The 27,670-nt window shown below is 41.1% G+C and overlaps 1 protein-coding gene across 1 annotated transcript in view; it reads right to left on the minus strand.

The window, feature by feature from the left end:
• Positions 1 to 27,670, minus strand: part of MAOA (monoamine oxidase A) — an 80,682-nt gene that overhangs the window by 34,304 nt on the left and 18,708 nt on the right. The window contains exon 3 of the mRNA NM_181014.2: positions 16,576 to 16,713. Coding sequence (NP_851357.2) covers positions 16,576 to 16,713 — 138 coding nt within the window. The remainder of the gene's footprint in view (positions 1 to 16,575; positions 16,714 to 27,670) is intronic.

Genomic DNA, 27,670 nt, shown 5'->3' on the forward strand with positions numbered 1-27,670 from the left:
GGAATTGTGCCCCAAATACTTACGTCTCCTTGAGAAACCACATCTTCACTCTACCAATGTCATAATAAAGGGAGACTGTTGCCAGGAGAGGATAGTTTGTTGTTGCTTTTTTTTTTTTAAGTTTTTGGATGCTTGCCCAATTAAGGCAAGGGGAAGGCGTTCTTAACACTTCAATGTTACTGAGCAAGCTATTTAATGCTATTAAATTTTTACTATGAAATATGCTATATATGATAAAAAATTGATAGTTTAAAGAGAAATAATAGAAATGAACAACCACATGTACCCCATCCAATTTGAGAAGCGTGATATCACCAGAAATTTAGACATACACCATGTTTCTCCCCAATCACATCCAGCCTCCTCTGCACAAGAGGGAGCCACTGTAGTGAATTTTGTGTCTAACATTCCTTTTCTTCCATCTCCTTCATATACATACCTGCATGATACATTGTTTGGTTTTGTCTATTTTTGAGCTTTAGATAGACAGACTAAGACACACATGAATGTCCATTCTGGAGCAGTGAAAATGAATAAACCATGAACAACACAAATCAACATGGATTTAACTTTAAAATATATCAGTGAGGGAATTCCCAGGTGATCCATTGGTTAGGACTTGGAGCTCTCAGTGCCAGGGCCCCGATTTGATCCCTAGCTGGGGAACTAAGATCCCACAAGTCATTGCAGCATGGCCATAAACAATTAAAAAAATATGCTGGTGAAAGAAGAAAGTCAAAGAATACATAGAGTTTGAGTCCATTTACATAAAGCTCAAAAATAAGAAAGGAGGACAGTTGATGCCTCCCACATCATTCTTTATTGTTGAAAGAAAAGTGAAAATGAAAGTTGCTCAGTAGTGTCCGACTATTCACAACTGCATGGACTACACAGTCCGTGGAATTCTCTAGGCCAGAATACTGGAATGGGTAGCCTTTCCCTTTTCCAGGGGATCTTCCCAACTCAGGGATTGAACCCAGGTCTCCCACACTGCAAGCTGATTCTTTACCAGCTGAGCCACTAGGGAAGCCCAAGAATACCGGAGTGAGTAGCCTATCCCTTCTCCAGGGGATCTTCCTGACCCAGGAATCAAACCAGGGTCTCCTGCATTGCAGGCGGATTCTTTACCAACTGAGCTATCAGGGAAGCCCACCAGCTTTATTGTTGGTCCCGTAAAATAAGCCAGAAAGTAGCATTTACCAATTGGCATGGTGGTGAGTTTCAGCTCTGTACTTTTAATATTTAGTTGAACAGAAGGGAATCAGTGTTATTAAAGAGTATCATAGGCCACTGAGGGAAGCTGACAAATATTTTTCTTTGATCATCTTGAAAATAAGCAGATATGTTCTGGATTGATTTAGGAACATGTCTGTGCAAGCCATATGAATTCCCTGGCACCTTTCTAGTCTCACTGTTTTGTGATTGGCCTGTATGAGAAATCTTTTGGTGGTTTAATTTTCTATAGTTCATAATGCTTTAAATAAAGAAATTATCTAAAAAGAGACCCATTAAATAGGATCGTGTTGTATTTTAAGTTTAAAAAATCATTTTTTACCTCTTCCAATAAGCAGGTAGCCAAACTCTTTTTAAACATTATACATAGTGCTACTTTACCTAGAAAAAGCCATCATAATTTACAAGGAAACATCTATCCTATCTTTTTTTTCCCCCCTTTTTTTGGCTATGGTTTAAGGTTTATGGGATCTTAATTCCCCAGGGACCAGGGACTGAACCCAGGCCTTCCCCAGTGAAAGTGTGGAATCCTATCCACCAGACTGCCAGGGAATTTCCATATCTTATCTTAATGTATTGGTTCTCCCAAGTGGCCATCTGGTTCATAAGACCCTCTCTTCTCTGATCTACTGACTCTCCCAGGGTCCAATCCTCAGCCTTCCTTGGCCCACCCATTTCCCTGGGGAACTCATTCATCATCTGGATTTGTTGTTATTTTATTTGCACAGCATTATGGCTTGCAATTTTCATGCCTCTTCTCCCTCTACCTCTTATACAACTTCAAGGGCTAGCAGCATATTCTTAAGTTCATGACCTCATTTTCACCTTATGCTCAGCCCCCTCTTTCAGGATTTGTACAGCTAACACAATGGGCACTTGAGTTGTGCAATCTCATCCCTTGAAAAAGAGAATCATTAAACTCAGGTATAAATTACACCATAACATTAAGAATAAAAGGTTTCAGATGCATAGTTATGCCATCTTTCCCAAGGGACTCTAGGTATATACAAACATTACAAATAAAGCAATTAATATAGAAATAATACGAGTTCTTCTGGAGGTTCTTGGGTAAGTAAAGATAACTGACAGGGCGTTGAAAAAAATATTTTTCCTCTTTCACAAATGCTATTAACTCAAGAGAACTAGGTAGTTAGAAAAAAGATGAAAATATTACAGTGTGAAGATAAGTGGCTGTTTTTCTTTCACAGTTTTACTAAGATATCAGTCACATACTCTATAATCCATCCATTCGAAGTGCACAATTCAATGCTTTTTAGTATATTCAGAGTTGTGAAACCATCACCACAGCTAATTTTAGAACACTTTCATCAGCCCAAGAAGAAACCTTTATTCATTAAAAGTCACTCTCAATTTTCTCCCACTCCATTTTGAAGAACTGTCAAAGTATTTCACAAAGCAGCTGCCACCAACTTACATTCCCACCAGCAATATATGAAGATTCCAATATCTCCATATCCTTGCCAACACTTGTTATTGTCTGTCTCTCTGATTATAGTCACCCTGGTGGATGCAAAGTGGTATCTCATTGTGGTTTGGACTTACACTTCCTTAATGACTAATGATAGCCAAAATCAAATCTGTCTTGGTGAGTGGAAGGTCATATTGTTGAGACCATACATTGTCTCCATCCTTGATGCCATGGATGCCATTTTGTATGTGGGCTCACTGAGCAAGTGGTAGAGGGAAGAGATGATATAATGGCTTTGTACTCTGTCAACTTGTTCAGGCCGAACTGGATTTCTGAGTTTTCTTTCCTATGTATTTCTGGTTAGGATAGGTCACAAGAAAGATTCTTATGGGAAATCTAAAGAGTAAAAGTGAAGCAGCCACTCCTTTTGGGGGTCACACACATTGCTGCTGATTTTCATGGCATGAGGGCCTGCAACTATTCCACCCTTCTGGGATCCTCCTTCAGCTTCTCCAACTCTTAGGCCAGGTATATGTATTTAGCTCTATGATGAAGAATCCTGGCTTCTGCAAGACACCCACAGTGTCAAGATCAGAGGCAACAAAGGCTAATCTGGACTCCAGCTCACACTTGTGGGTTCCAGCTTGTTCTTGCTTTTCCCCATCATACATCTATCTTCCCTTCCTAACTGCCTGCCCTTCAAACTCCAGCATCAGATGCAAAGACTTATTTCCCCACAGTTGCTGCTGCTGCTGCTAAGTTGCTTCAGTCGTGTCCGACTCTGTGCGACCCCATAGACGGAAGCCCACCAGGCTCCCCTGCCCCTGGGATTCTCCAGGCAAGAACATTGGAGTGGGTTGCCATTTCCTTCTCCAATGCACGACAGTGAAAAGTGAAAAGGAAGTTGCTCAGTCGTGTCCGACTCTTCACGACCCCATGGACTGAAGCCTACCAGGCTCCTCCGTCCATGGGATTTTCCAGGCCAGAGTACTGGAGTGGGGTGCCATTGCCTTCTCCGTCCCCACAGTTAGGTAAGGCCAAGTCCCTATAATAAATCCTTTAGTCATTTTGCTTATCTCACTGAACCTTGACTGATGAGGCTGATATCCTAAGGACTGATCATCTTATACTTGATTATTGAAGCTTACTCTGCAACAGATGTTCAGTGGTCAACATCCACCATGGGACATAAGGGCAACCCCAGCCAATGAGGAACACGGACAAATTCTCTCAGCTTCTCTGTTCTTTTTTTTTTTTTTTAAGCTTCTCTGCTCTTGGTGGGGCAATTCTTTGGCATAGTCCACACAATTTCTCAGGTAAAACTAAGGGGAACTGAGCCTCAGTTGCCCACAGCTGTAACAACTCATTAACCCTTTATTGGCATTTATTTCCTTCCCTTTTATAACCCAACCTACACTTCAGGTTCTATCTATGGAGGCTGGTAAAGTGCTATATTGAGATCTTTTGTATATTTTGAGTGATACACACTCCAGTAGAAAGTGTAAAGGGGAAATGTGTCTTATACCAAAGTCTACATAAGTTGATTATTAGTGTTTGGTGTGTCTAGTACTTGAGTGGGATAGCTGAGACATTAAGAGGACAGGTAGACAGACCCTTCTGAGAATGTTTTCTTTGGGGACCTCAAGTTTTTAGAGAAAGGTGCTCTTCACTGTTAACAGATTTGATCTAGAAAGATCAGTATCACTATCTCTAGTCTGACTCCTGGGGCTTTGGTCCCTGTTGAGGAGTGCTTCTCAACCAGGATTGACTATGCTCCCCAGATTATATGTGGCAATGTCTGGAGACAGTTTTAATTGTCATTATTGGTTGGGGGTTGCTGCTTGATAGCCTACAATGCACAGGACAGCCCCATTACAACAAAGAGTTATCCAGTTCCAAAAGTCAGTAGTGCCCTCGTTGAGAAACCCTGCTGTAGAGTAATATACATGTGAATGAATATCATAAACTTTTCCGGAATCCAACCCTTTCCATTTGCAGGATTCCTGGATTTATAGCAGAAGTTGCTCAGAATAACTCAGGGTACAGATTACAGGAATCCTGCCATCAGGCCTATTAATCAAGGGTGTGTGGGCAGGCAATCTATATTTTGAACAAATCCCACAGGTAATGCTAATATTCACTAAAACTTAGATCTTATCACATTATAGTGTTTGTGTAAAATTCTTCTTATTCATTTAGCCATGCATGCATGCATGCTAAGTTGCTTCAACTGTGACCAACTCTTTGCAACCCTATGGACTGTAGCCCACCAGACTCCTCTATCCATGGGATTCTCCAGGCAAGAATACTGGAGTGGGTTGCCATGCTGTCCTCCAGGGGATCTTCCCGACCCAGGGATCGAACCCAGGTCTTCTGCATTGCAGGCGGATTCTTTACCATCTGAGCCACCAGGGAAGTCCCATAACGCTCTTACACACTTAATAGTATAGTGTAAATATAACTCTTATATATGTAATGAGAAACAAAGTTGTGTGGCTCACTTTATTGTGATATTTTTGCCTCATTGCAGTGGTTCTAGAACCAAAGCTATAGTATCTCTGAAGTATGCCTGTGGTGTGTGTGTGTGTGTGTCTAATTTGTTTAAACCCAGCTGGTACCTGGTAGTGGCAGAACCAGAGTTCATGTCTCCATGCTTTCAGTTCAGACTCCCCTGGCCCCCAACTCTGTGTCTCAGTCTCCATGTCGGAAAGATTGGACCTGCAAAGCCACTGAGATGGATCCCCCACTGAGAACCTATTAGGATGTACTTCCACCCCTGGAGGTTGTAGGCATGAGTGAATACTGATCTGAGAGGGACATGGTCCCAAAGATCTCACCTAGCTGCCTGGATCAGAAACCACTTTAGCTTCCTCTGAATGCACTAGAGCACTTTGTTCATTTGTTCAAAGCCCTTTGCCATTCCTTACAATGTTAAACTGAGTTAAGTACATGTCTTACCATCTGGACTAGTCTCAACACACCTGAGAAGAAGGATTATGCCTCATTTCCTACATTGCCTTGTATTATAAATACCAAGGTTCTAAGAAATGCTTGTTAAATGAAGGAATAAGAGGAAGACTGGAAATCTTGCTTTTTTATATCCCATCTCCTATCACACTTAGTTCCCCTAGTCCCCAGAAAGGATCCACTCTCTTTTTATGCAAATGACCCCCTCTTTTCCCAACTCAGACAAGAGCTTCAAATGAATGCCAATTTGGCACTGATTTTTCCTTATCAATTCACAGGCATAGCTTTTTAAAAATAACCATAATCAATATTACCATTGGTAGTAATTACCAAAACTAGTAAATTACCATCCAAGTTATTAGAATTCACTATGTGTAAGGTGCTAAAGAGAAGAGAAAGATGAAAGACTCACTTTCTTAGGGAACCTAAATCTCTAAACACATATATATTAACATTTCTCACTCTGATCTTTCTGGATGCTATATGAAAATGAGTTCCATGGCCATAAATCTGGAGAATGCTGACTTATAGTTAAACAGCTTAAAAAAAAAAAAACTGCTAGCCCTCATAATACTTCTAATTTCCTAATGGATATCTTGGCTCTCAAAGACAGGCTTAGAATATGGAGAATTTCCAAAATTTATCCAACCAACAAACTCTCTCTTTTGCAAAGCATTTTTGGAAATAAAATTGCTTGGAAAATATTCCCTTAGGCATGCTTTCTTCATATGTTGGCTGTCACTGGTAGGGGCCTGAGATAACACAGGAAAACACAAACTAGAAAGAAAACCCAAAATAAACAATATTTATTTTCCAAATGCTACAAATGAGAATAAATTCTTATGCATACCTCTGCTGGACAAAAGGCACATAGTTCCACAACACTGAGTCAAACAGGAGAAGTCAGATGAAGTTGTTAGGGGAACCACTGACTGAAACCTCCTGCCCTGGTCAGGCCTGACACATTCAGGAGGCATCGGTCCTGGTAAGGAATGAGAAACTAAGAAGCTACCAACAACTGGAAGAATTGGGAAAGGTCAAAAGGAAGAAAGAGACTCTAGTCCATATGTCCTACCAACCTCCCAGAATCCTCCTCACTGGAATCCATCTTGGCTGAGCAATGTGTGTGCCACCAGGAAGGACCTTGAGCCAGAATGATTGGCCAGGGACAACCCAGAAACTAATCCCATCACCATAAAACCCAAGATTTCGAGCCATGTGGCAGAGAGGTTCTCCTGGATTCCCTGCCATTCTCTGCCTGGGCGCCCCTTCCCAATAGTCTCTCTCTTTGTCAGCATGTGTGTCCTCGGGCAATTCATTTCCAAGTGTGAGACAGGAGCCCATTCTCGGGCCCTGGAAGTGGTCCTCCTTCCTGCAACAAATTCACTTGTACATCTAGCTAAAACTGCAAGGGCTCTGTGTTGAGTCTCAGGTCTGGGTCTCTGCTCCCCTGGGAACAGGGCAGTACAGACAGAAAGTACAGCAGAGCAGGTTGAGAGGGTCAAGGGCAAAGCGGAACTTCTTGCCAGATAGGCTGTTAACTGAGAGCTTTCACTTTGTGTATCCCAGTGACCAGGCAGAGGCAGCCCTGTCCCTGTACTGGGTGGAGTTTCGTCTGTGATGGCTCCTGCACTCAGGCTGGTAGAGATGTGATGACGGCTTGCAGTGGGAGGGAGGGTGGACCAGAAACCATCAGATTCCTAGCACAATCTCTCCAACATCTGGACATCAGAAAAGTATTTTTAAAAATTCTACCAACCGGGGGAAAGTCACAGATATTCAGGACTTCTCGGGTGGGTGCCCAGACAATTATGTGGACTAGTGAGTGACTGCACCCACGGCTTGGAGAAGGAAATGGCAACCCACTCCAGTACTCCTGTCTGGAGAATCCCAGGGACAGAGGAGCCTGGTAGGCTGCCGTCTATGGGGTCCCAGAGTTGGACACGACTGAAGGGACTTAGCAACAGCAGCACCCACGGCTATGCCCCAGGGTCTACTTTATCACCTTCTGCTGGTCAGGAAGTGTGAGCTGATGGTGATTTCCTACCATGTCTCTAAAGCCTGATATTTTTTTCAGAGCCGTTTATCTGCTGGATATGACTGTGGAAACTAGGCCACTGGGTACTTTGGCAAACACACAAAATTAAATCTCAGCCTGAGGTTCACTGTGTATCATCTGAGTCTGACAAATTACATGAGAGCCATGGGAATGAAAGCAAATGTACTAATAGTTTGGTAATTGTTCTCTTAGTTTGAAAAACCTGACATAAGCAAAGTCTTTGAAATGAAGAGGACTCAGCTCAACAGCTTTTGCGAGCAAAGTATTCATTACATTTAACAATAATTAACACTCAAATTTTCTGCGATCCCACCTAGAATTTTCTTCTTCCAGTTGCACCAAATCCAATCACAAGGCAAAAAATACAATAAAGTACTATGAAAACAATACTGGACCATTCAAATATAAAGTATCAACATTATTTTCATTATTTGGTTTTTTTCAGTTTCAAGTTCTCTGTTTACTAAGAGTAATTATCAACTAGGCTTTCACATCTGCCTATCTGTCTGTCTGTCTCTCTCATTCACTTCTTGTAGGACCTGGAACCAAATACTTACATTCCTATAACTGAACAAGACGCTATGGGGCCTTCCTGAGACGGGCCTTCCCCCATATTCTCTGCTTTAGCTCCTCTCTGAAGTACCTAGATAATAGTACTTGATGAACATTTCCTGAGTTGTTTTACAGATGCTATAAACTTCCCCCTTTCTTAGAGTGGGAAATGGCAATCCGCTACAGTATTCTTGCCTGGAAAATTCCATGGACAGAGGAGTCTGGCGGGCTACAGTCCATGGGGTTGGAAAGAATCAGACACAACTTAGTGACACACCCTCTCCAACAATGGAAGACGTTAACTACTTGAGCACCAGAAGCATATAGCCCCAGGCCTTCTGTAGCCTAAGGACTAATAATGTTAACCCCTGTGACACCACCTTGCTACTTCACCATCAGCCAGAGAACTGTGCACAAACTGGTCACAGACCCTGTGACTCCCCCTCCCTCACCTGGCTTTTAAAAGTGCTTTGCCAAAACCCTTCAGGGAGCTCAGGGCTTTTTAGGGCACGAGCCCACCCAGCTCATTACATGGCCTTGCAATAACCCTTTCTCTGCTCCAAACTCTGACCTTTCAGTTTGTTTGGCCTCATTGTAATGGGGCACACAAACTGACACTAACGTTCTTACAACTTTCTCCTATCTCTAAAGTGAGGATAACTGTCACTTACTGAGATCCACTAGGTTTTCAAAAGGTATTCGTTCACTGAGTTTGCTATACAAGTGAAAAGGCTTGGAGCCCACACCTGAGACAGAGGGCTACTGATCCTGTTAAGCGGCAAGACAGGGCAATGACAGAAAAGACTTTCTGGCTGGGCCAGTGGGACAAGTGAACTTTCCCTTTTTCGGGAGGCTCAGACTGGACAAGATTAAAAAAAAGTTAAAAAATTCAGGACCCTGGGGTTGCAAAGAGTTGGACACGCCTGAGCAACTGAGCTGAACTGAATGATTAAGCCTTCTGGTTGGGATACTTGGGTGTGTGCTCTGGGGTGGGAATAGGGGCTACTCAGGGAGGAAGTAGAAAGCAAGGAGTGGGGAGGCAGGGGGAGATCTCTAGCTGGAAACTACATTCTGTCCTGAAAGGTCAGAACCTCCCAGAGTTGGGTAATCATGGAGACTAGAACAGTCTCTCTTGAGGAAGCTGCTTTTGTAATGTTTCATTCTATTCACAAGTTCTTTTTTGCCATTAACCAAAATGCCAGAGTCCCACTTGAAGAGGTAATTGAAAAGTCCCACAGCCTCAGTGAGAGAAAAGCTTTGTGTGTGACCTATTGCCCTTTCTATGCTGCCAGTGAAGGCCAGTCCAAGGCGGGTGGGTGATTCTAGACTATTTCTCAATGAATGTCTAGAAAAATGATTTCTGTAGTGAATTACTTCCTATTAAAAATGAATGAAAGGAATATAAAAAGTGAATGTACTTAATGTCACTAAATTACATACCTAAGTAGGTTAAGATGGTGACTTTTAGGTTATGTCTGCTGCTGCTGCTGCTAAGTTGCTTCAGTCGTGTCTGACTCTGTGCGACCTCATAGACGGCAGCCCACCAGGCTCCCCTGTCCCTGGGATTCTCTAGGCAAGAACACTGGAGGGGGTTGCCATTTCCTTCTCCAATGTATGAAAGTGAAAACTAAAAGTTAAGTCACTGTGTCCAACTATTAGCGACCCCATGGACTGCACCCTACCTACCAGGCTCCTCCGTCCATGGAATTTTCCAGGCAAGAGTACTGGAGTGGGTTGCCACTGCCTTGTCTATTTTATCACAATTTTTTTTAATTAATAAAAAGGAAAAATCTAATAATTAATTGGACTTTGCTGTATATTGAGAAAATGGTTAACGCTGACCTAACTTTCTAAACAGCACAAGGCTTTAAGGGTAATTTGTCATTAAGCTTTCCTATGATCCACAAGAAGTATATGAAGCCTTTTAAAATACAGAAGAAAAAAAGAATGGAAACTACTAGCAACTATTTCTTACAAGCTATTTCTATATTTCTTTATACTGAATACTTGATAGAACAGAGTGAAAATATGTGAATATTTTTAGTCTTTCTGCTTTTAAAATCCTATGTATAATTGAATTTAGAGAAAAACATCCCTTTTGTATTACTTCATTTCTATGATCAAAACAATTTCTTATCATGAACACAAGCCCATTACCACTTGCCTGTCCTTACCTAATTGTCTTTTTTCATCTTCTACTCTGACTTATACAAATTACTTTAAATCCTCTTTTCTTCTTTTGTAAACCAGGCAGAGTACAATGGCATAAAATAAAATACTCTTATTGATGATACGTTGACTAATAAGTTTACATAAGTCACTTATAAAAAAGAATATATAGCCAACAATTCTAAGCCATGTCCCAGGCCTCTAGCTTTAGTATTTTATTTTATTTTTTTTAGCTTTAGTATTTTAACACAATAACAAAATCCATCCTCTTCAGCCTGCTGAGCCTAACTGGGGCAGCCTGGGGCTTTCTCAGGAGTCAAGTCGTCACCGAAGACCAGAAGGGGACCAGATCTATGGCTAAGAGTACAAGAGATGAGGCCACCCTGGTGAATGGCGCCACATGTGACTCCTAGGCATACCCACTCCACACCAACCCCTGGAATCCATAGGAGCCCTTACTGCCAAAGTGGCATCTGAGGACTCTAAAGCCTGTTGGGGTAAGATGATTCCTGTTGTATCTCGGAGCAGTTTATTAAAGGGGTTCACAAGTTAACTCTGCCCACAGAATAAGGAATGGTGTGATGTAACTCACAGAACCTGAGTTCAATACCTGGAAAGCCCCACTTTGGCTCCTAAACTCTCTAAGCCTCAATTTTCTCATGTGTAAGATGGGGTAAATAATGCACTTACCTCAAAGGATCAAGGAAGCTCAAATGAGGTAACACAGATATATGTATATTACAGATAGAAGGCAACACCAATGCGTGGAATCAGGAGGGATGAATTCAGGTGATTAAAAGAAATGAGGCAAAGACAGGACAATCGACATCCCTACAAGAGCCTAAAACTTTTGGCTCCTAGGGTTTCCTACTGAGAGGGGTGGAAAGTGAAAGCATAACTTTCTTTGAAGACAAAAGAAAAGACTTCTGTGAGTTGGTATGGAAAGGTGTTAAAAGCGGCTTAAAAATATATGTCCCCGATCCAAAAGAAACACCTTATTAGAAGCAAAGGGTCAAAGTCGCAGTTATATCTGGCAAGCATTAAGACAAACTAACAAAAAAAAAAACACATCCTCTGCTTTCAACACAGCCTACTGGCAAAAACAAAATTCACCTCTTAGCAACAACAAAGAAAATTAGTTAGCATTCCAGAACACACACGTTCTGAAAAGCCTTTGATTTCAGTCGTTGGCACAGAAACATGGAGTAAATGTGTGGGAAGAACAGAACCAATACTCAGAAAGATTGCTTGGTGAACTGTTACTATCAGGAAACTAGACTGTTTCAAACAAATCTTTATCACATCATTCTCTAAAAGCAAATGTGTGGTCTATCTAGTCTGTATTTTTATTTAAGGAGGATTCAAAAAGCAGGCAGAAAGTGAGAATGCATAAAAATATCAGTGTCTCCTTTAAAGCAGTCCCTGCAAAAAGCCTTGCTCCATCTCTGGCAGTGTTCACCCTCTTGATACCCTACCTGCATTGTTATGGTCTGGAGAAACCCATGGAAAGCAAAAGAAAAGAAAATGAAGTATTTCTTCCTCCTTTTCCAAGATGCGGCAATGCAAAACTTAACCCCAAAGTCTCCACAACTCAATGAAAGTAACTCATAAAACAACTGCAAAGATGGTGCATTTTCTTTACTAACACAAGTAATCAATCACTCAGTCCAAGAGATGTTCAAGTCCACCTGCTTCCTGTGCACATTCCAAAAGAAGAGATCCATAGAGTACATTTTAAACTAAAGTATCTAGCTGACACCACCTCAAAGCCACCTTTTAGGTTAAAGACGTGATTAATTTCCGATTTCACAAATCAGATACAGTCTCCCAAATAAAGCCATATCAAATTCACAACATATATAAAACCTGTTCACTGTAGGAATCAGTCAGGAAACTATGATATGAGAATCAGATTTACTAAACCAGAGTTAGAATAGCAACTCTATTCTCAAGATCCATGAAGAATACAGGCAGAAATGTTATTTAATATTACTTATTTACTGTTTGTTGTTTACTTATTTCCTCCCCTGAAATGGCAAGCTCTATGTGAGCAGGAACCTGAATTATGTATCCATCAGTCTATATCCAGCCTAGAACAATATCTGGTACACAGTTGATTGTCCAGTGACTACTTACTGAAACAACGAATGAATTTAGCATAACCATAAGAACCTTCTAAAAATGAAGTAGATAGGGACTTCCCTGTCAGTCCAATGGTTAAGACTCCATGCTTCCACTGCCGGGGGCCTGGGTTTGATCCCCAGTTGGGATCACAACAAACTGGAAAATTCTTCAAGAGATGGGAATACCAGACCACCTGACCTGCCTCCTGAGAAATCTGTATGCAGGTCAAGAAGCAACAGTTAGAACTGGACATAGAACAACAGACTGGTTCCAAATCGGAAAAGGAGTACATCAAGGCTTTATATTGTCACCCTGCTCATTTAACTTATATGCAGAGCATATCATTTCTATGATGAGCTGGATGGAGCACAAGCTGTAATCAAGATTGCTGGGAGAAATATCAATAACCTCAGATACACAGATGACACCACCCTTATGGCAGAAAGTGAAGAAGAACTAAAGAGCCTCTTGATGAAAGTGAAAAAGGAAAGTGAAAACGTTGGCTTAAAACTCAACATTCAGAAAACTAAGATCATGGCATCTGGTCCCATCATTTCGTGGCAAATAGATGCGGAAACAATGGAAACAATGACAGACTTATTTTTCTGGGCTCCAAAATCACTGCAGATGGTGACTGCAGCCATAAAATTAAAAGACACTTGCTCCTTGGAAGAAAAGTTATGACCAACCTAGAGAGCATATTAAAAAGCAGAGACATTACTTTGCCAACAAAGGTCCTTCTTGTCAAAGCTATGGTTTTTCCAGTAGTCATGTATGGATGTGAGAGTTGGATTATAAAGAAAGCTGAGTGCTGAAGAATTGATACTTTTGAACTGTGGTGTTGGAGAAGACTCTTGAGAGTCCCTTGGACTGCAAGGAGATCAAACCAGTCCATCCTAAAGGAAATCAGTCCTGAGTATTCATTGGAAGGACTGATGTTGAAACTGAAACTCCAATACTTTGGCCACCTGATGCGAAGAGCTGACTCATTTGAAAAGACCCTGATGCTGGGAAAGACTGAAGGCAGGAGGAGAAGGGGACAACAGAGGATGAGCTGGTTGGATGGCATCACCGACTCAATGGACATGAGCTTGAGTAAACTCCAGGATTTGGTGATGGCACACTGCAGTCCATGGGGTCGCAAAGAGTCAGACATGACTGAGCGACTGAAGTTAACTGAACTAAACTGGGGAACCAAGATCCCACTAAAGCAGGTAAACTTAGTCCTCTTGGGGAAGGGAGAGAGTGGAAAACACCACCCAGCATCTATCCCCAGTGCTTCAGAGGCTCAGGCTTGGGACCACACAATCAAAATTTGCCCCGTAAACACAATCTAGCTAAGGTCAAGAGTAGCTCTCTGGTGAATAGTGAAAATCATCCTAGAGTAGGTGGAAACTGAATGCACTACAGTCTGCTGACAGAAGAAACAATGGAGGTATTCCTGAAGGCTGCAGATTAGTAAAATTTAAGAGCTGGAGCAATCTGGATCATAAATAATATGGCTTGGTTTAACTAGACAGCCGCAATCGTCCAGTTATTTGCCCACTTCATTTCAGTGTTATTTACTGAAAAGAATATACTGTATTAGATTACAGAAGCTGAGCTTGTGAGGAGAGCTAATGTAGAGTGTCACATAAACAATTTGCATTATTGGCCCAATTCATGACCATGCTGGCAGGAAAAGTCCTTTCTTCTCCCTAGAAGCAAACATAACACTAAGAGTGGAGATAGTCTTAAATAAGTGGAATTATTTTTTGCTATACAATTAATTGGGCTTCCCTGGTGGCTCAGACGGTAAAGAATCCACCTGCAATGCGGGAGACCTGGGTTCAATCCCTGGGTCAGGAAGGTCCCCTGGAGGAGGGCATGGCAACCCACTCCAGTATTCTTGCCTGGAGAATCCCCATGGACAGAGAATCCTGGCGGGCTACAGTCCATGGGGTTGCAAAGTGTTGGACACGACTGAGCGACTAAGCACATACAGTTGATTATCATCTTATCTGGAATAGCTAAATATCTGCCTGCTCTTTCCCTAATCCGGCCTCCTCACTTTCTAGTTTCCTGGTCATTATAAAAACATCCACTACCTTGCGTATTTCTCATTGCAGAAATGATGTGATTTATCAGAAACACTAGCAGAAAGCCACTCATTCAGGTAAAATAAATTAACCTTTAACTGGTGCCCTAGTTTTTTTTTTTTTTTTTTTTTTTTTACCTTAACTTTGTAGTCTACCTTGGGTGAAAATAGGTGCTCCTTGGCAGGTTAAAGTATGTGAGAGGATGGTTTAATGGTAAGTGTTTATTTATTTATTGGCTGTGCCACATGGCTTGTAGAATCTTTGTTCCCCAACCAGGGATCTAACCCAGGCCATGGAAGTGAAAGTCCTGAGTCCTAACCACTGGACTGCTACGGAATTTCCTAACAGCATATCTATTCTCCACCTTTCCATTAGATGAGACCGTCTTAAATTAAAAGAACAGTCTTTAGCATCTTAAGAATATAAGTAAGTCCTAAAATTCATAAAGAGCACGTATATTCAGGGGGTAGGTAGACCATTACTAGTTTTATACTTCTGTCAAGTCACTTGACCTCACTGAACCTCAGTGTTTTCCTCTATAAAGCGGAGTATAAATTTGCTCAGGTTCCAAGATAATTACCAGACTCCTTTGAGTCCTAGATGGACTAGACAGTAAATTTAGATGACTGTTTAACTAGCAGTTGAGTAGTACAAAGGATTTGGTTTCTCTCCCTACATTAAATACGATAATACAGGTCAAAGTGCTCAATACATGTTATTTAACAGTTGCTATTACTCTTACCTTTGTTATTACTTACTAGTCCAGGTAAACATCATGCTGTGCAGAGAAAACAAAGTGGGAAAGCAAAGGAGTTTTTCCTTTTTGATCATGGCCTATTGAACCCAGTGTTCATAAATTTACTTTGTCTAAATTTTTTTTTATACTTTTCCATTTCTCCCTTGACCTCTGAAACCAGTTTTTCTAAAGGCTGCTGGTTTCTTTTCTCATTTGTCTGACTGCCAAACTTCCCCAAGCATCACAAACAAACCCAAAGCAGCTAATCAAAGTTTCCCAAGATTCCTGACCTCACCAACTGGGCATCAGTGTCCATATGTACATTCAAGGATCCTCAAATCTCTGCTCTGAAAGGCCCTGAAGATGGCACACCCACATGATTGCTGGGGGTTGGGTGATGCATCTGTTGAGAAGTGATATGGTTAGTGGTGTGGGAATCCTGGCATTAGGAGTAACTGACCCCTGCTCTGGTGATACTAGTTCCAGGAAGTGGGCTGCAGTATCAGACCAGAAACTTGATTTCTCCAGGCTGTTTTTCAGACTCCATCTGCTCCATGTTTGGCTTCAGGAAGAAAGAATAACATGGGCAACAGCTGCTGTTCCTTGAGGGGATAGCAGCACTTTGAGTTTAGACAATCTCTTGTTTAAACAGTAGGAAATTGCACAACTGAGCTAGACTTCCCAATAGTCATGGCTAGGTGCAGAGAAAACGATCAAAGTGTGCAAAGAAATGTCAGGTAAGGATGAGGATGAATGACCCATTTAGAGTCTTAAGTGGCCTCAAACTGTTGTGTTCCTTGGGGCCTTAGAACTGCCTCATAGGTGCCTCAGGAGCTGCCTGGACTGTGTGTGTGTGTGTGTGTGTGTGTGTGTGTGTGTCTATTTCAGGTGCTTCCCTCAGCCCCAGAGGGATGGGAATAAAGGAAGCTGAGAGCCTTGCACCCCTATTCCAGCTGGACTAGAGGCAGGGAGTGGCCTTCTAGGGCCACAGTGGGTGAGGTGGAGGAGAACCAAGCTGAAGAATGCCCACTTTCAGTGACTGCAGGAGTCCACAAGGACTTTTTTTAAAAAGAAGGAAAGCAAGGCAGAATACTACTTTAAAGCTGAGAACCTACTTTTGTGCTTGCTTTGACAAAAAAAAAAAAAAAACTGAAAACAAAACCAAATGTTTTCCCAAATAAAATGCTTCCCCACTGAGTAAAACACTTGAGTAAAACATCAGGCTTACCTTGACATAATGAACAAGACGCTCGTTTACATTCACTTTGTAAGTTTCTAAACCCAGTTGCTTAGATAACCGTAAGATCCTATTCTGGGTCGGGCCTACATAAGCACCGCCAACATCTACGTAGTCAACATGTTCATTCTGTAGAAAGAGAAAAAGTGACCAGAAGACTTTGGTTAGAACTCTAAGAAATATATATATATATGTTGCTAAGTCTCATAAAAACAAAAAGAACCTGTTTATTTTTTACAGTTTAAATGTGCCTTACATCTCTCTTTCAAAGGACCACTGAAAATAGCAATCCTTTCACCTCAAGAACTGACCCTCCAATCCCATATGACGTCACTAAGCAATCCCATTTGTTTAGTTATTGATGAGGCCAATTCGCCAAGAACATGCACAAACAGTAAAGAGCACTATAGTACATCCTGCCCATCTAGGTCTTCTTCAAAGCATTTAGGTCATCTGTGCTTTTCTTTGGGATTGTTGCTGGGAGGGCCACCCAGAGATTTATGAAGCCTAATTATCACCCTGCTTATTTAACTTATATGCAGAGTACATCATGAGAAATGCTGGACTGGAAGAAACACAAGCTGGAATCAAGATTGCCGGGAGAAATATCAATAACCTCAGATATGCAGATGACACCACCCTTATGGCAGAAAGGGAAGAGGAACTAAAAAGCCTCTTGGTGAAAGTGAAAGTGGAGAGTGAAAAAGTTGGCTTAAAGCTCAACATTCAGAAAATGAAGATCATGGCATCCGGTCACATCACTTCATGGGAAATAGATGGGGAAACAGTGGAAACAGTGTCAGACTTTATTTTTCTGGGCTCCAAAATCACTGCAGATGGTGACTGCAGCCATGAAATTAAAAGACGCTTACTCCTTGGAAGGAAAGTTATGACCAACCTAGACAGCATATTCAAAAGCAGAGACATTACTTTGCCAACAAAGGTCCATCTAGTCAAGGCTATGGTTTTTCCTGTGGTCATGTATGGATGTGAGAGTTGGACTGTGAAGAAGGCTGAGTGCCGAAGAATTGATGCTTTTGAACTGTGGTGTTGGAGAAGACTCTTGAGAGTCCTTGGACTGCAAGGAGATCCAACCAGTCCATTCTGAAGGAGATCAGCCTTGGGATTTCTTTGGAGGGAATGATGCTGAAGCTGAAACTCCAGTACTTTGGCCACCTCATGCAAAGAGTTGACTCATTGGAAAAGACTCTGATGCTGGTAGGGATTGGGGGCAGGAGGAGAAGGGGACGATGGAGGATGGGATGGCTGGATGGCATCACTGACTCGATGGACGTGAGTCTGAGTGAACTCCGGGAGTTGGTGATGGACAGGGAGGTCTGGCGTGCTGCAATTCATGGGGTTGTGAAGAGTCGGACACGACTGAGCGACTAAACTGAACTGAACTGAACTGAACTTTCTGATTTCCAGCAGATAAACTCTTCAGTCAGCCCAAACTGGTGGCCTCTTGATCCTATTTTATTTATTTATTTATTGGTTAAAGCAACATGAAATTTGCCTTCCCCAGTTGTTTTTGTTTTTAATATTTATTTGGCTGAGCTCTCTAGTTGTGGCCCATGGACTTAGTTGCCCTGCACCGTGTGGGATCTTAGTTCCCAAACCAGGGATGGAACCTGAGTCTCCTGCATTGGAAGGCAGATTCTTAACCACTGGACTGCCAGGAAAGTCCTCTGCCTGATTATTTTTTATTGTGTGCCACTCATTGAACATTAGAAATGCAGAAATAATCTGAATCCTGGAAGGATTATATCTTTCTCAGAGAGGATTTATGTCTGCTTCTACCCAGCACTTGGGGATGCTAACATTACTAGATAATTCTATTGCATTTTCTGTGCCTGAGATGATTTGAAAGCAGGTTGAAATGCAACATGACCTAGTCATTTTACTGTTCTCCTTTAGTGCTAGGATGCAGTCCAACCCAAAGCACAAGGAGTTTACAAACACCTCTTTCCATAAACACACACTTTGGTGGGCCCCGCTGAAGAAGCTGAGTTGAATGGTTCTATGAAGACCTACAAGATCTTTTAGAACTAACACCCAAAAAAGATGTCCTTTTCATTATAGGGGACTGGAATGCAAAAGTAGGAAGTCAAGAAACACCGGGGGTAACAGGCAAATTTGGCCTTGGAATACGGAATGAAGCAGGGCAAAGGCTAATAGAGTTTTGCCAAGAAAATACACTGGTCATAGCAAACACCCTCTTCCAACAACACAAGAGAAGACTCTACACATGGACATCAGCAGATGGTCAACACTGAAATCAGATTGATTATATTCTTTGCAGCCAAAGATGGAGAAGCTCTATACAGTCAGCAAAAAACAAGACCAGGAGCTGAATGTGGCTCAGATCATGAACTCCTTATTTCCAAATTCAGACTTAAATTGAAGAAAGTAGGGAAAACCACTAGACCATTCAAGTATGACCTAAATCAAATCCCTTATGATTATACAGTGGAACTGAGAAATAGATTTAAGGGACTAGATCTGATGAGTGCCTGATGAGCTACGGATGAAGGTTCGTGACATTGTACAGGAGACAGGGATCAAGACCATTCCCATGGAAAAGAAATGCAAAAATGCAAAATGGCTGTCTGGGGAGGCCTTACAAATAGTTGTGAAAAGAAGAGAAGTGAAATGCAAAGGAGAAAAGGAAAGATATAAGCATCTGAATGCAGAGTTCCAAAGAATAGCAAGAAGAGATAAGAAAGCCTTCCTCAGTGATCAATGCAAAGAAATAGAGGAAAACAACAGAATGGGAAAGACTAGAGATTTCTTCAAGAACATTAGAGATACCAAGGGAACATTTCATGCAGATGGGCTCGATAAAGGACAGAAATGGTATGGACCTAGTAGAAGCAGAAGATATTAAGAAGAGATGGCAAGAATACACAGAAGAACTGTGCAAAAAAGCTCTTCACAACCAAGATAATCACAATGGCGTGATTACTGACCTAGAGCCAGACATCCTGGAATGTGATGTCAAGTGGGCCTTAGAAAGCATCACTATGAACAAAGCTAGTGGAGGTGATGGAATTCCAGTTGAGCTATTTCAAATCCTGGAAGATGATGCTGTGAAAGTGCTACATTCAATATGCCAGCAAATTTGGAAAACTCAGCAGTGGCCACAGGACTGAAAAAGGTCAGTTTTCATTCCAATCCCAAAGAAAGGCAGTGCCAAAGAATCCTCAAACTACCACACAATTGCACTCATCTCACACACCAGTAAAGTAATGCTCAAAATTCTCCAAGCCAGGCTTCAGCAATATGTGAACCGTGAACTTCTAGATGTTCAAGCTGGTTTTAGAAAAGGCAGAAGAACCAGAGATCAAATTGCCAACATCCTCTGGATCATCAAAAAAGCAAGAGAGTTCCAGAAAAACATCTATTTCTGCTTTATTGACTATGCCAAAGCCTTTGTGTGGATCACAATAAACTGTGGAAAATTCTGAAAGAGATGGGAATACCAGACCACCTGACCTGCCTCTTAAGAAACCTGTATGCAGGTCAGGAAGCAACAGTTAGAACTGGACATGGACCAACAGACTGGTTCCAAATAGGAAAAGGAGTGCGTCAAGGCTGTATATTGTCACCCTGCTTATTTAACTTATATGCAGAGTACATCATGAGAAATGCTGGGCTGGAAGAAGCACAAGCTGGAATCAAGATTGCCGGGAGAAATATCAATAGCCTCAGATATGCAGATGACATCACCCTTATGGCAGAAAGTGAAGAGGAACTAAAAAGCCTCTTGATGAAAGTGAAAGAGGAGAGTGAAAAAGTTGGCTTAAAGCTCAACATTCAGAAAATGAAGATCATGGCATCGGGTCCCCTCACTTCATGGGAAATAGATGGGGAAACAGTGGAAACTGTCAGACTTTATTTTTTGGAGCTCCAAAATCACTGCAGATGGTGATTGCAGCCATGAAATTAAAATTTCCTTCCTTACTCCTTGGAAGGAAAGTTATGACCAACCTAGATAGTATATTCAAAAGCAGAGACATTACTTTGCCAACAAAGGTTTGTCTAGTCAAGGCTATCGTTTTTCCAGTGGTCATGTATGGATGTGAGAGTTGGACTGTGAAGAAAGCTGAGCACCAAAGAATTGATGCTTTTGAACTGTGGTGTTGGAGAAGACTCTTGAGAGTCCCTTGGACTGCAAGGAGATCCAGTCAGTCCATTCTAAAGGAGATTGGTCCTGGGTGTTCTTTGGAAGGAATGATGCTAAAGCTGAAACTCCAATACTTTGGCCACCTCATGGGAAAAGTTGACTCACTGGAAAAGACTCTGATGCTGGGAGGGATTGGGAGCAGTAGGAGAAGGGGACGACAGAGGATGAGATGGCTGGATGGCATCACTGACTCGATGGACGTGAGTCTGGGTGAACTCCAGGAGTTGGTGATGGACAGGGAGGCCTGGCGTGCTGCGATTCATGGGGTCGCGAAGAGTCGGACACGACTGAGCGACTGAACTCAACTAAACTGAACTGGACTTGCCCTTCAGTTGCCCTAGCTTTGTTAACATTTTGAAAGTACTACTCGGTCTCTCACTTGCTTTTATAGTAATCAGCAAACTCCCACCTCCCCACCCCCAAGGGAAAAGCAAGTCAATGTTTTCTGGATGTTGGTCTAGTGATTCTTCACTACCTTGTCAGCTCTCTGGTGCTTTGAAGATGTGTGTGTGTGTGTGTGTGTGTATGTGTGTGGTGTCTATGTGTAATTTGTCTAGTATCCTTGTATGTAGTAGGAGGGCTGGGACAATTTACCTTATCTGCTATTTCCACAAAATTGAATGCCTAGAACCTTGCCTTCCTGGGGTAATATAATCTGATATTATCTTTCTATGGCTGGATATGCTTTGCTAACCTTTTGCTTAGAATTTTTATATCTGTGTTTATAAGTGATACTGAGATTGCCCCAGGAGTCTCCTCTATTCTCCAGCCCTTGTCTGTTTTCCAGCATTACAGTATTGCTAATTTCATAAGTTAGTGATTATACTTTCTTCTGTTCTTTAGAAGGGCTCATATATATACAGAATAATCTCTTCTTTGAACAGTAGGTAGGACATGCCTGTAGAGCTATCTAGGCTTAGTGTTTTCTTTGTGGGAAAAACTTAAACTACAGATTTAGTTTATTTTGAGGCTAAAGCATTACTCATATTTTCTATTTCTAATTTTTATAAATTATATTTTCTCATAATATATACATTTCATATGTGTCAAAAATATTGCTGTAAAATTCAGGACCTCCTCTTCTCATTTACTGTTTATTGCATCAGTGGTTATATCTTCATTTTCATCCCTTTTATTTTTTTAGAGATCTCTCCTTTTCCTTTTTCTTAAAAAATCTTAGCAAACATGTCAGCTTTTAATAAGACTTAAAAAAAAAACCAACCTTTCTATTACTGATCATTTTTATTGAGTATTTATTTTATATATCATTGATTTATGCTCCTTTTTTTGGATTTTTTACACTCAATTTTCTATTTCTTGAACACTTAGCTTATTCATATTGAGCCTTCTATCGTTTTCTGACAGAAAAATTTAGGCTATGAATCTTCTTCTCATATGGTTTTAACTATACAACTTTATTTTAGTATTTACATTACTGTGCAGTTTTAAGTGTTTGCAAATTTCCATTACAATTTCTTCTAAATCAATGTTTCTAAAAGTTTTGCTGTGTTTTAATTTCTATAACTGGAATTCTTTTCAGCTATCTTTCTGTCATAACTGTATTGTGGTAAAAAAATGGATTATATGGTATCAATCCTTGAGGTTTACTTTATGACCTAGCACATGGTTGATCTTCAAAGATTTTTCATTTCAGAATGAAAAGAACATATAGTCTTCCGTTAAGTAATATGTTTTATATATGTCCATTAGAAAAAGATTAATTGTGCTCAGCCTTTGTTTGCTTCATTTATTATTAAGTTAGAAAAGTATGTTAAAAATCCCCTAGTCTATTGGGCATTTATGTTTGATTACTATCAATTTTTGCTTTATATTTTGAGGCTACATTATTCAGGATATACAAGTTTAGAACTGTTTGGTCTTCCAGGTCTCTTACCATTATTGTACTGATAATTAATTCAATGAAACATTTTTTTGTTTAAACCTTATTTTGTCTGGTATTAATCTAGTTAAAACAGCTTAGATTAGTATTTGTATACTATCTCTTTTTCTATCTTTCAGTTAAAGTTTTCTTTATTCTGACATTTCCTCCTTTTAACTTGAGTTTAACCCATTTATATTTTATTTCTTTTAAAATGTCTTAATTTTACTTATTATGGCTTTCCATTTATCCCACTGTTAACAGTTTCCTGCCTGATTTCTTTCCTTCTTTGGGATTAAGGGTTTTCTTTTGAAGTTTTTTCTTCTACTTGTTTGGAGATTATACACTCAGGCCTACTCTTTTACACATTTCTTTTAGTGCCTAGCTTCCTTGTATGTTCTGTCACTTTTTTTTTTGGCTCTGTTACTTTTGACTATAAGTCGTTTGTTTTCTTTAGAACCTTTTCTGTTTAAGTTATTTGTCCTAGGTGGACAGGAATTGAGTCTGTTTCTGCCAGCATCCTTGATACCTTATATATTCTAAGGTTTTTTTCATGCCACATAGTGTGAATTTAGATGGAAGCCACGGATGAAGGCAAGGTTTATTTTTATCCCTTTTTGAATGCTAAGATTTATTTTGCTTTCATGTACAGAGTATAGCACAGGGGATTCCAATTTGGAGTGTTTTCGTACCTTTGACAGAGTGAGGATTTTATCTCCTGTTCCCTGCATGCCATACATCCATCCTGGTGGAACTGCAAAGTCTTCAGGGTTCAGTAGGCATTCAAGGTGGAAGTCAAATTTTGAGCTCACTGCATTCCTAAGCTTCATGTTTTTACTTTGCTTTGGGGATTCATTAGTTCATTCAATAACTATATCTTGAGTTCCTACAAGGTTCCACATATAGATCAAGACGCTTCTGTTGTATCAGTGAACAAAATGAAGATCTCTGCTCTCAAGGAGCTTTCATTTAGTAGGAAGAGACAGAAATTGAACAAGAACCATAATAAGTAAATATCTTAGAAGTAGATAACATTTAAAAAGAAAAAACTAGAGAATGACAAGACAGATTGAAACTACAGAGGAGAGAAGGAAAGATTTCAGGTTCAAATACAAGCAACACGTAGGCCTCCAAAAAAAGGTGATCTTTTCATAAAGACTTGAAGGAGGTGAGGGAGTTATCCATTTGGCTATTTGGAACAAGAACATTCCTGGCAGAAGAGCCAGTGTAAAGATTCTAAGGCAGAAACGTGTCTGATGTGTTCACAAAACACAGACTAATCTGTCTAGAAAAGAGTGAGCAAAGGAAAGAGAACTGGAGATGAGATTAGAGAAGTCAAGGGCAGGGAGGGCACATCATGGAACACCTCACAATGCATTGAAAGAACATCAGCTTTTACCCTGAATGAAAAGGGGAGCCTTTGGAAGGTTTCAAGCAGAGAAGTGCCAAGATCTGACTTAGGTTTGAGAGCTCATTCTGGCTGTCACTCTAATAGTAGATTTTAGGGGGCAAGGGTAAAAGCTGAGAAAGTAGTTAAGAGGCTATTGCAGTAATCTTCCCTGGTGGCTCAAATGGTAAAGAATCCGCCTGCAATGCAGGAGATGTGGGTTCAATCCCTGGGTCAGGAAGATCCCCTGGAGGAAATGGCAACCCACTCCAGTATTCTTGCCTGGAGAATCCCAGGGACAGAGGAGCCTGGTGGGCTACAGTCCACGGGATCCCAAAGAATTGAACACGACTGAGCGACTAACACTTTCACTTTCCCTAGAGATGATTGTGGCTGCTACCAGGTGGTAGCCCTGGAAGTGGAGGGTAAGGTTGAATTCTGGATATATTTTGAAGGCAGAGCCAAAAGAATTTCCTGACAGAATGAATGTAGGGCCTATGGGGTTAAACATGATTCCAGGTGTTTGGGGGAGTTGCCATCCTCCCTTATGGGGAAGGCTGCAGGAATAGTGTTCTTGATGAGGAACACAAGAAATTCAGTTTGGATGTGTTAGGTCTGAGATGTATGTTTAACATCCAGGAGATCTGCAATTTTCTCACTTCAAGGTAGCACAATATATTTTATTCAGCATTTTACTTATTTTAAGAGGGACAGTCAGTCATTCTGCTATAACAGCAGAAATGAAGTATTCCTCTGACTTCTGTCCCTCGCATAACCTAATCTTCCCTTTTACTAACTACTGGTGTTGTGCTCCAAACCTTCTCCAGTCTCCAACATCCTTATTAAACTGTGAAGAACAAAACTGAAGTCAGAAGTCCAATAAATTTAACTAAGACAGCAAGAGAACTCTTGGGAGTTTCTAAACAGGATGTCTTTAGAATGCTGACACTATTTAAAGTAAATAATCCTAAGTGAAGCAGTAAAAAGAATGAGACGTTACAGAATCTTTCTTTACAAAGTGAAAACACTGGAAAGGAGATGCCCCAGCTTCAGCAGGAAGACAGTAGAACTGTAACACCATGTTCTGCTATGCTGCCCTTCAGTCTTTAGGATCTCAGCTTGGATCTCATTACTCTGGGAAAGATTGAAGGCAGGAGGAGAAGGGGATGACAGAGGATGAGATGGTTGGATGGCATCATTGACTCAATGGGGACATGAGTTTGAGCAAGCTCTGGGAGATGGTGAAGGACAGGGAAGCCTGGTGTGCTGCAGTCCATGGGGTTGCAAAGAGTCGGACATGACTGAGTGACTGAACAACAACTCAGCCTTTGAAGAGGCCACCAACACAGGACCATATTAGGAAAACCAATACACCATCCCTGTGGTCCTTTGAAGAGGCCACCAACACACAACCATATTAGGAAAACTAATACACCATCCCTGTGGTAGCCTTGCATGCATTTCAACTTCATTCATTTGGTCCTGAAGAATTATGGGGGAATCATGCTAGCACAAACTGGGAAGTTTTGAATGAATAGAAGATGTAGCTGAACCACTGCCAAGGGACAATATCAAATTTGATATTTCAGTAGTTAAAGATTCAGAGTAATTTTTATGGCATCTCCTCTCCACACTCTAATTGATTATGCTAGTAGAAGCAACTGTAACAACGTTCAGTTCAGTTTCTGATTAAATACCATTTCTGTCCCTGCTTTGTAAAGCCCTTTTTACCCCTTCTATTCATTTGAATTCACTTGAAATCTTATAGATGTCAAGTCTTAGTTTCTCAGCATTTCAGAGTTAATTTCTCACATTCTGAAAGGGAATTTTAATATCATACTCAGTACACAATACTTCATGTATGCCACTGATATATATAAATGATGCAGCATGAAAAAGCAGCCTGGGGCAATAACATAGATGGGGCTAAGCATGTTGGAATTCTCATTTCCCTTGCACAAAGAAACTTTTTCTAGACTCAAAGGTATAGAAAACAAACTGGTATTTACTAGAGGGAAGAGAGAAGGGAGGCGGGGCAAGTTAGGGGCATAGGAATAAGAGATACAAAGTACTGTGTATAAAATAGATAAGGAACAAGGATATATTGTGGAGCACAAGGAATTATAGCCATTATCTTATATTAACTTTTAATGGAGCATAATCTGTAAAAATACTGAATCACTATGCTATAACCTAAAACAATATAATATTATAAATGAACAATGTGTGTGTTAACCGCTCAGTCATGTCTGACTCTTTGCAACCCCAAGAACTATAGCCCGCCAGGCTCCTCTGTCCATGGAATTCTCCAGGCAAGAATCCTGGAGTGGGTAGCCATTCCTTTCTCCAGGGGATCTTCTTGATCCAGGGATTGACCCCAGGTCTCCCACATTGCAGGCGGATTCTTTACCATCTGAGCCACCAGGGAAACTATACTTCAATTAAAAAAAAACAAAACTAGATTCTGCCAAAAGAGAACTGAAAAATCCACAATATGACTGATGCTCCTATTTGATAACAAAAAGGTTTTAGAGATAAGCAAAGTAGGGCAAAGGGACAACTTAATACCTATCTCCAAAATGAAGGAATATTCTTCAGAAAATGACAGATGAATCATATCTATTAAGATGGTACAGGCAGAATATGCAATCCTTCTTTTGCACTACAACACACTACCTTCAATTAGAACCTGAAGTTGGAGGGAGCTTCAAGCCCATTTATATCCCACTGCCCAGATGAGAAAACTGAGGTGTAAAGTGCTAATAGTATTTACCCAAGACAGGGTGTCAGGCCAGTACAAGGGTCAGAGTCCCAGTCTCCTCACTCCCAGACTAATAGCCTTCTCTGAGGAGGTACTCAAATGCTTCAAATGCAGTTTATGTAGATTCACATTAATTTAAAGCAAGCGAGCCTACAGCAAAGAGCAGCACTTCTGTAGGGGCCCCTAAAGATCTTGTCAGAATGCAGAGTCAGCAGGTCTAGGACAGGGCCTGATACTCTGCATGTCTATCAAGCTCCAGGTCCCAGGCAGGTGGCTCACAGTATACTTTGAGTAGCAAGGCTGTAGGATACTCTTAGAGCTGAGCAAAGTAAAAATAGGCCTATGATACATCCTTGTACATCTGAAAAGGCAGAAAGTGACGGACAGAAGGGGAGCTTGGCTTGGTGTGACTGAAAAGAGCTGGTACAATATCCTTGTTTAGATGTTGGTTGACTATTTTATACCCATGTATGTTCCTTTTCCCATGCCTGCTTCTATTATGCAGCCTGGAAATGTTAAATACTTGTTTTCCCAGGCTCCCTGGCAGCTGAGGGTAGCTGTGTGCCCCAAATCTAACCAATGAGACTAAAGCAAATGTCTCACGGGGTCTTCTGGAAAAAGAAAGGCTTTGTTGCAGATAAGACTTGGGCCAGCTCTTCACGCCCTTTCCTGCCTTGAGTGAGGGCCTGATGCTGCAAGATGCTGAAGCCATCTGCTTACCACTAGGCAAGAAGCCAACAGGAAAAGAATGGCTGGGCAGAAAGACAGAGAGATCGTAAAGATTTGCTGGCAAAGCTGAACCTCTGCACCAGCCTGGACTACCTACCACCAGACTTCTTATGTAAAAGGACTGAATGTTTGGATTGCCTAAAT

The sequence above is a fragment of the Bos taurus genome, chromosome X, assembly GCF_002263795.3.
Source record: "Bos taurus isolate L1 Dominette 01449 registration number 42190680 breed Hereford chromosome X, ARS-UCD2.0, whole genome shotgun sequence".
NCBI classification, from domain to species: domain Eukaryota; kingdom Metazoa; phylum Chordata; class Mammalia; order Artiodactyla; family Bovidae; genus Bos; species Bos taurus.